The sequence below is a fragment of the Prionailurus viverrinus genome, chromosome B1 (assembly GCF_022837055.1).
Source record: "Prionailurus viverrinus isolate Anna chromosome B1, UM_Priviv_1.0, whole genome shotgun sequence".
NCBI classification, from domain to species: domain Eukaryota; kingdom Metazoa; phylum Chordata; class Mammalia; order Carnivora; family Felidae; genus Prionailurus; species Prionailurus viverrinus.
Window position 1 is genome coordinate 160,973,422 of NC_062564.1, and position 12,668 is coordinate 160,986,089.

The following is a 12,668-nucleotide window of genomic DNA, read 5'->3' on the forward strand; positions in this document are numbered from 1 at the left end:
GCCACTTTTGTAGGAGTCCCAGTGAACAGACTATAAAATCAGGGCCACAGAGCAAGACTCCTGATTCTTCTCCCAGCTCACTGCTCAAATGTATTCACTTTCCTATTTCTCACATAACTGCAGTGTGTGTGGATCACTGCTAATAATCACGGACTCTACCAAATCAGGTTAACCTAACTGAGAGCACAAGGAAACCAAACAAAATTACTACTTGAAAACACTTCCCTGGTTTAATGGTTGTCAATTTATTTACTGCTCTACCCTAAGCATTCACCACTCCCAGCTAGCTTTTTTTTTTTTAAACCCTTGTGACCTACCTAAAAGATAGCCAAACTCGAGAAGGAAAAGTTAAAGCGGAAGACCAGGCTACTCACGTTCTCTCTGGAGAGCTTTTCTGCCTGTTTGGCCTCCCTGGCTTGCTTCCTCTCCTCTCGAGTAGCTTGCTGCTCCCGAAACCCCTTCTGTTTCTGCAGTGCTAACGTTATCCACAGTGGCTGCGCAGTTTCAACCTTCTCCGCAAGTTTGGAGCCATCTAACGAGTGCCTGCTCTGAAGAACAGGCTTTTCTGGGGACAAAAAAAAGACTGCTGTTACGATTTATATGATGTATCTGGGGGCGTCTGGCTGGCTCAGTTGGTAGAGCTGTGGCTCATGATCTCGGAGTCATGACTTCGAGTCCCACACTGGGCGTAGAGATTAAACTTTAAAAAAAAATTAAAAAGCAGTATACATTTGATCTTCATGCCCATTTCTAGAACACAGTAAAACCCTTGGAATTTCCTAAGTGATGAGAGCATAAGGTGTCCCTCATTCCGTTAATGAGATGACTTTGGGACCATCCTTAAGGCTGGGGGCTGGTTGCCAGAGGAGCCAACCATGTGATCAGGTTTGAATCTTTCGTTCCCACCCCCCAACCTCTGGGGAGGGGAGCAGGACTAGAGGCTGATTTCAATTGCCAATGGCTGATGAGCTAATTGGTCATGCATATATAGTGAAACCTCCATAAAAACCCAAAAGGACAGGGTTCAGGGAGTTTCCAGCTGGTGAACACATGGAGATTTGTGGGGAGAGGTGTCCTTTGAGGGCATGCAAGCTTCATGCCCCTTCCCCATACCCTGTCCTTATGGATCATTTCCATCTGTCTGTTCCTGAGTTACATCCTTTTATAATAAACTGGTTATCTAATAAGTAAAATGTTTCCCTGAGTTCTGTGAGGCGCTCTTCCAAATTAATTGAACCCAAGGAGGGGGTCATGGGAATCTCTGATTTAAGTTGGTCAGAAGCATAGGTGATGACCTGGATGTGGGAATGGCATCTGAAGTGGGGACAGTCTTGTGGGACAGGTAGACAGCATCAGAACTGATATGAATGATATGAAATGTAAGAAAGCCAGCTAGTATCTGAGGACGGGCTGATGGTGTGGAGACCTGCCCCCCCCCCCCCCCGCCCACCTCACTGACCTCACTGGAATAGTGATCAGAACTGGTAAAGGCAAGGGTACCTGGGTGGCTCAGTCGGTTGAGCATCCAACTTCGGCTCAGGTCATGATCTCGTGGTTCATGAGTTCAAGCCCCACATTGGGCTCACTGCTGTCAGTCTGTCAGCACACAGCCCGCTTCAGATCCTCTGTCCCCCTCTCCCTACCCCTACCCTGCTTGCGGTCTCCCAAAAAATAAATATTAAAAAAAAAAAACTGGTAAAGGCAAAGGGAGGTTTACAGTGAAACTGCTCACTTACCTTGATCCTTCACCCCTTAGAACTAGTGACATGAAATATTCAACTGTCCGTTCCTAACACGAACTCTGCACTGATGCCCAAGGGACTTCTCTGGGTGGAGAGGTAATATTTCTTATCAACAGAAAAAGAGAAGTCTTTTCCTTCCCTCAAAATGGGACTAGAAATACAATCTCCAGTGTCAGAAAATCTCAAGCCTACAGGGGACCCAGGCTGCTATTTGATTTATTATTCTTATTTACTGCTTTATTTAACCCCTTCCCAAACATCCTACCCAGTGTATGAACGAGGTAAAAAGGGTGCTGCTCGATCTATCCCATGAGACTGCTGAGGGCAGTGGGGCTCTGAGGAATGCAGTAGGAAACTGTGATTTTGGTCCAATGCTTTCTTTTGACAGAGTGAGTATGAGGGGCCACAGCAATCCAGTGCGGTGCCCCAGGTCACCCAGCGGTTAGTGCACAGGCTGAAGTTTGAGCCTAGGACTCCTGACTTCCAGTCTGAGCTTTTCCTGTGGTTGACTGTCTTGCCTATGCAATGGGGTAAACACACTTCACAGGTGGCTGGAATCAGAGGTTGAGCAACTGGACTCTTAAATTGAGCAGCCCTGGGCTTGACCTTGTGTGACCTTAGAAAAGCTACTTAACTTCTCTAAGGTCTTCTAATCCATAAAGTGGAGATGACAATGGCACATGCCTCATCAGACTGCCGTGAAGATTAAGAGATCCTGGGTATCATACTAACCAGACAGTTGGCAGATAGAAACCACTCTACAAAAGTGACCTGTACTTACTATTTATGTCTATGAGAATCATCCCCTTCTTTTCCTCACGTAAAAATTAAGCCCTTTTATAGATAACTATTCCATCAATGAGTCCTTTACTACCTCAAATGAAAAGGGCTCACTATAGACCTGTTCTTTGGAAATTCACTACAAGTTTACACATTGATGATCCAGAACCTTACCAACCAGGGCTCTCATTGATTTGACTTTTTATTGAGGAGAAAGAACCAAAGTAAAATCAAATTAAGAATTCAAGCACAAAAAGGAGGCAGATTCTGCTTTTCTATACCTTTAGACCTATAATACTCTACAAAGAATTCCTATTTACAATGAGTCTTGGTCATTATGCTCTCCCTAGTCATCAAATAAAGTTTCAGCTATGATCTAACACAGTAAAGAAAAGTGACACATTTCAGAAGTATTAAAAAAAAACCTGAAAGGTATTTTTAGTTAATTGTTAGTTAACAAAACAAAAACAAAAACTACAAATACACTAGACCCTTGAACAACATGGGTTTGAATTGGCCAAGTCTACTTACACACAGGTTTTTTGTTTGTTTTTTTTGAGAGAGAGAGAGAGCGCATGTGGGTGGGTGAGACAGGCAGAGGGAGAAAGAGAAACTTAAGCATGCTCCATGTCCAACGAGGAGCCCAACATGGGACTCAATCCCATGTGATCCCAGAATTACAACTTGAGCTGAAATCAAGAATTGGTCACTCAACCCACTGAGCCACCCAGGCTCCCCTACGTGGTTTTTGTTTTGTTTTGTTTTTACAAATACAGTACAGTACTGTAAATGTATTTTCTCTTCCTTATGGTCTTCTTAAGATTTTCCTTTCTCTAGCTTACTTTATTGTAAGTATTTAGCATATATAACATACAAAATATGAGTTACTCGACTATATTATCAGGAAGGCTTCCACTAGGCTACTACTAGTTAAGTTCTGGGGGGGGGGGGTCAAAAGGGATTTTGACCACACAGGAAGGTAGCACCCCTGACCCTCATGATGTTCAAGGGTTGACTCTATTCACCACTTCAAGCATTCTGCTTAACTGAGAGGCTTTACACACAGGAAATAATTTAAGTTTTGTTCTACTCCAGGGCAGTGTAACACCTGTTTGGAAAATGTCTGAAACCAAACTGCCAAGATCCAAATGATTTCCATTTAAAGTTATTATGTAGGGGCTATTATGTATCAGTTGGTTAAGCATATAACTTTGGTTCAGGTCATGATCTCACAGTTCGTGAGTTCAAGCCCCATGTCAGGCTCTGTGCTGACAGCTCAGAGCCTGGAGCCTGCTTCAGATTCTGTGTCTCCCTCTCTCTCTGCCACTCCCCTGCTTGCTCGTGCTCTCTCTCTCTCAAAAATAAATAAACATTAAAAAAAATTTAAAGCTATTATGTAAAAGGGAATCCTACACTAAACATTCTACCTGAACTTGCCTGGAAAGGTCATTAAAACAACTGGCCAGTTTCCTGCCAACAATTCTGACCAGCATTTTATCACAAGGGTCAACATACCTTTAAAGTAGAATTGCCTACTTTTTTTTTATTTGAAAAGATAAATCGTTAGCCAGATTTTTATTTCCTTAGAACTGTGGTTTGAATAGCACATCCTGGAGTTATGACCAGACTTTAGAAAGGCTGTAACACAATATATGTAAAGGGCCTAACAGGTCTGGACTGTAGCTGGGGATCAATAAACAGAAAATGTTTTAGGATGTTAAAATGTGGCTCCTGTCTGAATTTCAGCCCAGGATGCCCAAAGGTCTTCAACAAATAATGGCACCGATTCCCACATCCTGAAGTAAAAGTTCTAGATCACTTACTTGGGGCAGGCCCACGAAATGGCCAAACAGCTACCACAGACAGGGTCATAGAAAAATCAGAGTTGAGGTGGAAGAAGCCAAGGTAAAATATCTGTTTAAACCTATTCTCTCACATTCTAAACCCAGCGGACAAGGGGAACCACAGCCCACTCCAATTCCCTCCTTCAGCTTCTGGGGACATGAACCAGTGCATCCTGCCCTTATAGGGTTTTAACCACTGCTCCCAAAGGTCAGTTCTGGGAGAAAGGGCCACTTAATATCCGTTCCACCCGCCACAAGGAGGTGGGAATTTTGGAATGAGATGACATCTGCAATAGAAGTGCTAGAGGGCAAACACAGGAGGACACAGGAGGATTATCACAGCGGAGTTATGTCCACTGTTGTTTCAGTGACCTTTACCTTAAATGTATATGATGCTCCACGTGTTTTAGCTAATAACAGCACTACAGGGTCACAATTAACAAATAAAGTTGGAGATCCAGGCTTAATATTTTTATTCTGATGGGGTGTTCAGTCAAACATGTTTGGCCAGCGTGGCCTAGAGTGAGCAGGAAGACCCCAGTGGTCTTTAGACAGCACCCATGGGCATGTGGTCTTTGCTTTCATGCTGCTTTTCTACCAAGTAAAGAAAAATTCAATTAGCAGAGCCTGACAGCCCAGAATCTGGGTACTGGGGAAGAAAACAGGGGCACTGCCAGTTTTGGATAGAAAATTATAATGATCAAAAGGGCTTCCCTAAGAGAAAGAAGCACAGCAGAGAGCTATTGCTTCCGGGAGAAGATAAGGAGAGTGAGAGAGTCCTCCAGACAGTGAGAGGGACTTGGATGATCATAAAAGCTACTGACACAAAGGCTAATGTCAAAACTGAAAATGGGGGTTCCAATTCAGGATGGTGACATAGGAGGGTCCTGCACCCCTCCCCTCCCATGGACACACTCAATATGCAGCTATATATGGAACAATTCCCTTTTTAAAAAAATCCAAAAACCAGCTGAACAACTATGCAATGGGTGAATGAGAAAAACTCCACACAGAAGGAGGTTGGAGAGGGTGAGACACAATTTCACCATAAACCCACCCCCTGTACAGCAATCCATAACTCCGAGGGAACTCACAACTGTCAGCTTCTCCTTGAGGAACAAAAGGTTTGGATTCCACACCTGGGGCCCCAACCTTTAATACTTTCACCAGAGGGACGGGCCCCCAGACACCTAGCTCTGAAAGTCAATGGGGATTGCAAACATGAGTCCCACAAAGCTTTAGGGAACTAAGGGTCAGCTTAAATTAATTAATTTATTTTTCTGAGAGAGATAGCAAGCGGGGAAGGGGGAGAGAGAGAGAGAAAGAAAGGGAGACAGAGAATCCCAAGCAGGTTCCATGCTGTCAGTGCAGAGCCTGATGCAATTGCATGTTTTCCAAGTTGCTGCATAGTTATTCCTAAACCAACTTATTTGAAAGATGACAATCCATTATATTGAACTATCCATTTTCATTCACTGCACTAAATTGCAATTAAAAAAATTTTTTTTAATTTATTTTGAGAGAGAGAAAGAGAGGGAGGGGCAGAAGAGAAGGAGAGAGAGAAAATCCCAAGTAGGCTCTGTGCTGTCAGTGCAGAGCCCGACGAGGGGCTTAAACTCACAAACCGTGAGATCACAACCTGAACCGTAAAAAAGAGTCAGATGCTTAACCAACTGAGCCACCCAGGGGTCCCAGCACAGTTTTTGCTTGTTCTGTTTTTTTTTTTAATGTTTATTTATTTTGAGAGAGACAGCGAGCACACAAGTGGGAGAGGGGCAGAGAGAGGGAGAGAATGAATCCCAAGTGGGCTCCATGCCATCAGTGCAGAGCAAGATGCTGGGATCCATCTCATAGAGATCGTGACCTGAGCCAAAATGAAGATTTGGACACACTGAATGGACTGAGCCCCCCAGGACAGTTACACAGGCTTGCAGGGTGCACAATGGCTTTCCCCCACAGCCCAGCACAGAGGTTAAAGCAAAACAAAACAAAAACACAAAGAATGATGAAAATGGGCTCCTCAGCAGGACAAACAGAAATCATTAGGGAGATATGGTCCGGAAGCGTGATCTACATGCTGGTCTAAGGCGTGGTTAAAAAGGACAATAAGGTCTTCCATAAGGCAAGTAACCAAACCACTATTGCTCAGGAAACAGCTCTTTTCTCCGCAAAAATCACCCTAAATCTAAACAATTAAACACAAGAGAAGGCTTGCAGCATTTCCTAATAAACCTCAGGGGAGAGTTTCTCTGATACATGCAAGTAACTTCCTGGAATATGACCCAAACTTTACTTCAACAAAACAGAAAAGAAAAAGAATTAGATGAAGGTTCTCAGGGACCCCAAAGCCAATCCAAGTGATCACTGAACTGTCCCAAACCGGTAGTCTGAAGAAACACGAGGTGCAGCCTTGAGTGAGGGCAGCTCTAAGATTTCTTTTTAAAAGGCTTCACAGTGGTAAGCTGGTGGGGGCAGGGACGCATTTGCACAGCATTTTGCATAAAACTGAGCCAAAGTCAATCATTCACACAGAAGCTCCCAAGGCCGATGCTGCTACTGAAAGTCCCCTAACCTCCCACCTTTGTGTTCTAGCTCTGGGCAGTAAAGGCACTGACTAGTCTAGAAAACCCCAGTCTTATCATCACTGTGAGGCTCCTTCATAAGGATTAAGGGCTTCTTTGTTAATTAGGACTGTATTTCAATGTCTGTTGTCAACTGAAAGTGTGTTAGTCTAAGTGTCAGCACCTGGAACTTATTACTTCTGTAAGTATCATTAACAGTATGAGCTGCAGGCAGGTAGCACAGTCAGCATTTCCAAAATTCTAAAGGAGCAGAAAAAGAAAAGGGCCTCAATACGACTTATGACAGCGAAGGGACATGCTCCCACACTAGCCCTGCTTCCAGCTCCAGGCAGTTGTGGCTTCTGCCAGGACACAGACAAGCTGGACAGAGGCAGGGGGCACCTACCCATACCTACCTTTCCTCCCGGCCTCAGGGGTTTGGGAAGGCTTTTCTGGCCGAGCAGCAGACAGGGCCGAGGAACCAAGTTTCCTCTCTGTTTCTACAACTTCCTCCTCATCCCTCTTGTGTGCCTTCCTTTTCTCTGGGGGTGGCGGTGACCGCGGCCAGAGGTCCCTGCTCTCCTGACCCTCCTTGCATGGCTCGCCAGGCTCCGGGTCTGGCTTCCCTGCCCGGCGGGCCAGCAGCTCTACCAGGTAGGGCCTGCTCAGTTTGGAGAGTGGGGAGGAGGGGGGAGTCTGACCGGCAGGCTTGGGAGCCAGGGCTGGCTTCTGCACCAATGGCATTTTGTGTGCCACCTTGTCATGCTCTGCAACTGGCTGAGGCCCCAGCTGGGCTGCAGGAGAAGAGTGCACTCTTTCAGCAGAGTCCTTCCAGGTGGACAGGGCTTGCTTCCTCTCAGGGGTTAGGGACAGGCCATGCTTGAGGGCCACACCCTCTGTCTCTTTCTCTCCTTTTGTACTTCCTGGTACAGGTGGCCCACCATCAGCACTGTCCCCGGTGCTGCTGTGCCTTTTCTTCTTCTTTTGTTCTGTCTGTTGGTCACAGTGGAAGCGCAAGGAGTAGTTGGTCCTTCTCAATTTTATCCCAAACGGTGAGGCTTTTTCCTCTTGACCAGGCGTTGCGGGGTCTGCCTTTCCTATAGCACTGATGGTCTCACTGTCCAAAATGATCATGGGCTCTGCATGGGCCACTGCTTTCTGCAGAGGGTAAGGAGGGCTTGGAACAAGGAAAGATGGGAGGTCTTTGGCAAATTTGCATCCCTCTGTGCTGTCTGCTGGCTCCAGTTTCTCTGTACCCTTTGGGTGCTCATAAGTAGCCAGGGGTTGGGGAGCTGACCCATCATTGGGTCCCAGCACAGGTCTTTTTCTAATGCTCTCTGCTTCTGTGTTAGGTTTGGAGGTCTCGGTGACACCATCTGAGAATTTCTGCCAAGCAGGCATAATAGAGAATTTTGCATTTACTGGGGGGATCCTCCGGAGGTTCCCGCGGGAATCACATCGGCCCCTGGGAGTGTGCTCTTCACCTGGCCGAGACTGGTCTCTATCAACGCGCTGCTCACTCTCTGTGTTCTTCAGAATTCTGGACCGAATGGAAGCCCATTCGGCTAGTGCAGCCACACTGCTCGGAGACTCCTGGGGGGGCCTGGCCTTCCCGCTCCCTGACCGGGGGTCGACAGATGCTCGGGGTGGGTTCTCCAGGGCAGGGACATCCACGTGCTTCTTTTCTTCTGACAAGCCCAGGAGAGACTTGCATGCTGTGTCCTTGATCTGGCTCAGGTTGACGGCCGGGCCACAGAGCTGTGCTCCCGTGACCAGAATGGCTGTGTGGGGGACACTCAGGGAGGAGGGCAAGGCATGGGAGGCTGGGCTGGCTCTGGGGGTCTTCGGCTCCTGGGGGGCAGAGGCAAGTCCCGCGTCCTTCAGGGGCGTCACTGGGCTCAGATTGACTTTGGGGAAGAGAATCTGCTTCCCTCCGGATGACACCTGGAAAGTATAGGGCCTGGGCGTGGTCTGCCTCTCATCCACTTCCTGCCACCGAAGTTCCTCCACCTTCCTGTCTTTTTCTGGAGCGGCAGCTTCCTTCTTTTCCCCGGCAGCCAGCATCTCTTCTACCTTCGCCTCTCGTTTCCGGGGAGGCTGCATGTTAGCTTCTTGTCTCTTTTCCTGACGTGCACGACGACCATGCCCGGGAAAATCCCCACCTTGTGCCTGCTGCTCTCCGCATGGCTCAGCCTCCTGGCTCTGCTTCTCGCAAATCCTTGACTCCTCAGAGTGTTCTCTTTGCTTCTCGGGTTGCAGGTGCTCTCGTTTGCCTGATTTCTCTGCAAAGTCCACCTGAACTGGGCTCCTTGAGCTCCTTTCCACGTCCAGTGGCTGCCACCTCTCCTCTTGCACACTCGCTGCTTCTTGACCTTCCACTTCCTGCTGCCTCTGCGCCTCCACTTCCTCCCGCTTTCCCTGTTCTGCCCTTCTCTCTGCTGCTGCCTCTTCCTCCCATCGCTGCTCCTCCTGCAGGTGAGGCTTGTCCTCTCGTTGCCGCTGCTCCTCCCCCTGCTGCCTCTTCTCCTCTCGTTCTTGGTGCTCCTCCTCTTCCCGCCTCCGCTGCTGCTGCTCCTCCAGCCGCCTCTGCTCCTCCTCCAGACTCTGCTGTTCCTCCTGCAGCCGCAGCTCCTCCTCCCTTTGCCGCTGCTGCTCCTCCTCCTCCCTTTGTTGCTGCTCTTCGGCCTCCAACTGCTTCTGTTCCTCCAGCTCCTTCAACTCTCTTTCCTCTTGTTCTTCCTGCTGCTTCTCGGCCTCCTGCCCGCTCCACACCGCCTGCTCTTCCTGCTGTGTGCGTGGCAGCTGCTCTTGGGCCTCCAGGTGCCTTCCTTCCTCTTGTTCTCTCCGCTCTTGGCCTTGGACACCTTGCCCTTCCAGTCTCTGCCTCTCCTCTTGGTGCTGCCTCTTTTCTGCCTCCAGCTGTAGTTCTGCCTCGTCTCCCTCCTCGTCCTCGCCTACCTCCTCCAAGAGCTCTTGCCTTCTGTTCTCTTCCCAAAGCCTCCTCTCCAGGGCCTGGAGTCTCTGCTCTTCCAGACGTCTCCTCTCGGCTGCTTCAGCCTTTTGCCGTTTGCACTTGGCCTCAAGTTCTAGCCAGTATTCTTCTTGGCATCTCTTCTCTTCTTCAGAGTCCAGCAGCTCTGGCTCCTCCTCATGCCAAATTGGTTTGCCTTCTCCAGGGTGTCCGTTCTGGTCCAGGGACAGCTGACCCGGAAGGCTACATTGTTCATGCAGTCGATCCTAACATTGGTAAGGACAAAATAATTAGCCTTTTCCTTTTGCACAGGCAACCATTACCCACCCTATTCACAATGTCGGGGACCCTCTTAATCTCAAGAGAAAGTGCAGTTGTTCCTAAGTATAGAGATAGGTACACCCAGGCCAGCACAGCAAGAGTAAATTGTGAGAGTGGAGGAAAACATATCACCTTCATGTTTACTCCACGGCCCTTTTATTGGTCATTCTCAAATGCCTTTTGCTTAATACAAATGAATAAAAAGAGAAAAACTAATGGCCCAGCATTAGAAAGATGAGAAAAAATGAGAGTTGCACTTCATCGATGTCCCCTGAAATTTGTGACTTCAAAGTCCACACCAGTCAAACTGAAGAACCTTTGGCAGAGCCACGGTAGGAGAGCTGGCAAAGCAAATGCAAGGTGTCTAGAGCCCCTCAAAAGGCAGCCCCTCAACTCTGAGGCTCACCTGCCCCAGGCAGGCAACAAGTTAGAAAGGGCCAGTAGATGGGCCTGCTTCCCCCCGTTCATTGCAACACACCAGGTCCCCGATGGGAGACACTTAGTTGCTTCTACGGGTCCCTCCCACCACCACCAACCTCCCCCCTCCCCGCCCCCCCCCAGGTAGATTCAGTGCCCGCAAGCAAGGGCATCTGCCTGGTCAGCTGGGATGGGCGCTACATACCCTGGCAAGTCGCCTGTGTTTCTTTGACACCCTCTGGTTTTTTGGCTTAACGGACAGTTTGTGCTTGGCAGCACTGTTGTCCAGACGCGCGATGGCCAGGGGGATGGCATCTAGGTTGACACTTTCGATGGTTCCAGCAGAAGAGAAGTGCCTTTTTGGCCGCGATGGTTTAACTGGAGCCACCTGTAGAGGAGATTAAACTACAGAGTCAGTCCAGATCAGAACACCGTCGGGGGGCGGTCCTGGAATGGCAGCACTTGCTGGGGCCTGCATCTTGCCAGGCCTGGACTGGCCCAGGGGCTGCTGTGAACAGAGGCACTGGGACAGAGAGATGAGCACTGCTTTTGTCATCAAAAAACAGGACGTTGACTATTTGTTCTGCCAATGATTTTTGCATTAACTCAAAACAGTCATTTAACCTTTCAGGGACTGATTTTCCTACTCTGAATAATATGGGGGGGGGGTCAGATTAGATGAGGGGGGTTGACAAAACATAGCCAGGAGGCCCAATCCTGCCCACAGCCTGTTTTGGTAAATAAAGTTTTGTCAGCACACAGCCACACCCCTTGTCCATGGTCTTTAGCGCTTTTGTGCTACAAAGGAAGAGCAGAACAAAGGAGGGTATCCAGGTTGGACCTTATGGCCACAAAGCCTAAAATAAAGCATGGTTTGCTGAGCCCTGGACTAGCTCATCTCTATACTAAGGACTCTATAAGACACTTGCAAACGTCCCTCAGCCTCTACCTGAGACCCTCTGAAGTAGGGAAAGTGTCTTTTTCATCTTTTCAGTTCCCTTTCTGCCCAAGCAGCAAATCTCATTTAGCAAGTGCTCAGTAAATATTTTTTGGAGGAATGAAGGAACAAGAAAGTATAACATCTATGCCTAGGGCATGAAATTGCTACCAGCAAAAATGTTTTAGCACAATCATTCCAAAGCCAGAGAACACAGAGTTGACTGGCAAAAAAAGGATGGGCAGAACTGTGCCCCCCCTGGGGGAAAGGGAAGGTCCTCACAGCACGACTGCAGCGCTGTAATGCAGATGGCACGCACTTAGGAGCCACCACCTCAGACAAACTGTACACCCGCAGATCAGCCTCAACCCAGGGGCCACACACCTGTAACTATTGAGCTTTTAAAGGCAAGCAGCAAGGTGAGGGCTCACAGCCATACCACGCCAACGTGCAGCAGAGGGCGCTCACGGCCCCATCTGCGGGTCTGGTGCCAGCAGCTCAGGCACAGAGGCATGAACAGAGGCCAGGGTTTATGTGTTGGCATTCATGTTGTAAGTGCAGAGCCAGTGGGGTTTAGCTGGCAGCTTTGCTTTTTGCAATTACCTTCCATATTTATGCACAAAAGATAAAGGACCAAGCCAGCTCAAGAGCAAAATGGATGCTCAGTAAATAATAACTTAGGATAAGGAGCACAGTAGTAAGGAAAAATAATTCCAGCCTTTGGGCTCCTGGCTTTCACTTATTTATGGTTATCTTTATAATAGGTATCAAATTCTGAACTGTGGTTGAGAAGAGACAAATCAAACATTTATTTCCATCCCCTACTAGATGCGTGAATAAAAGGAGTTAGAGCCAAATGTGGTAGATTGAAGACACAGATAAGCACTTGAAGCTGAGACTTAAATGCAAGGTTTCATTTCTACTCATTTCAGCTGGGCTTCTTCATTGTCTGGGTGGTGGCACTGTCTTGAGCCATCCTCTTCAGAAGACTCAGGGACATACTCTGCTCACTGTACCAGTCCCTGGAAGGACCCTTGAGTCCCTATGCAAGTGAAGAGTGCTCACAGGAGTGGACTGGCCTCTACTGGAGGGGTG

At 48.1% G+C, this 12,668-nt stretch overlaps 1 protein-coding gene across 6 annotated transcripts in view; it reads right to left on the reverse strand.

The window, feature by feature from the left end:
• CRACD (capping protein inhibiting regulator of actin dynamics) overlaps positions 1–12,668 on the reverse strand; it is a 140,172-nt gene that overhangs the window by 9,135 nt on the left and 118,369 nt on the right. For all 6 annotated transcript variants that reach the window (XM_047856982.1, XM_047856977.1, XM_047856981.1 and 3 more), the window contains 3 exons: positions 10,842–11,024; positions 7,344–10,164; positions 375–565 (listed from right to left, as the gene is read on the reverse strand). In XM_047856982.1, the coding sequence (XP_047712938.1) occupies positions 375–565; positions 7,344–10,164; positions 10,842–11,024 (3,195 nt within the window). The remainder of the gene's footprint in view (positions 1–374; positions 566–7,343; positions 10,165–10,841; positions 11,025–12,668) is intronic.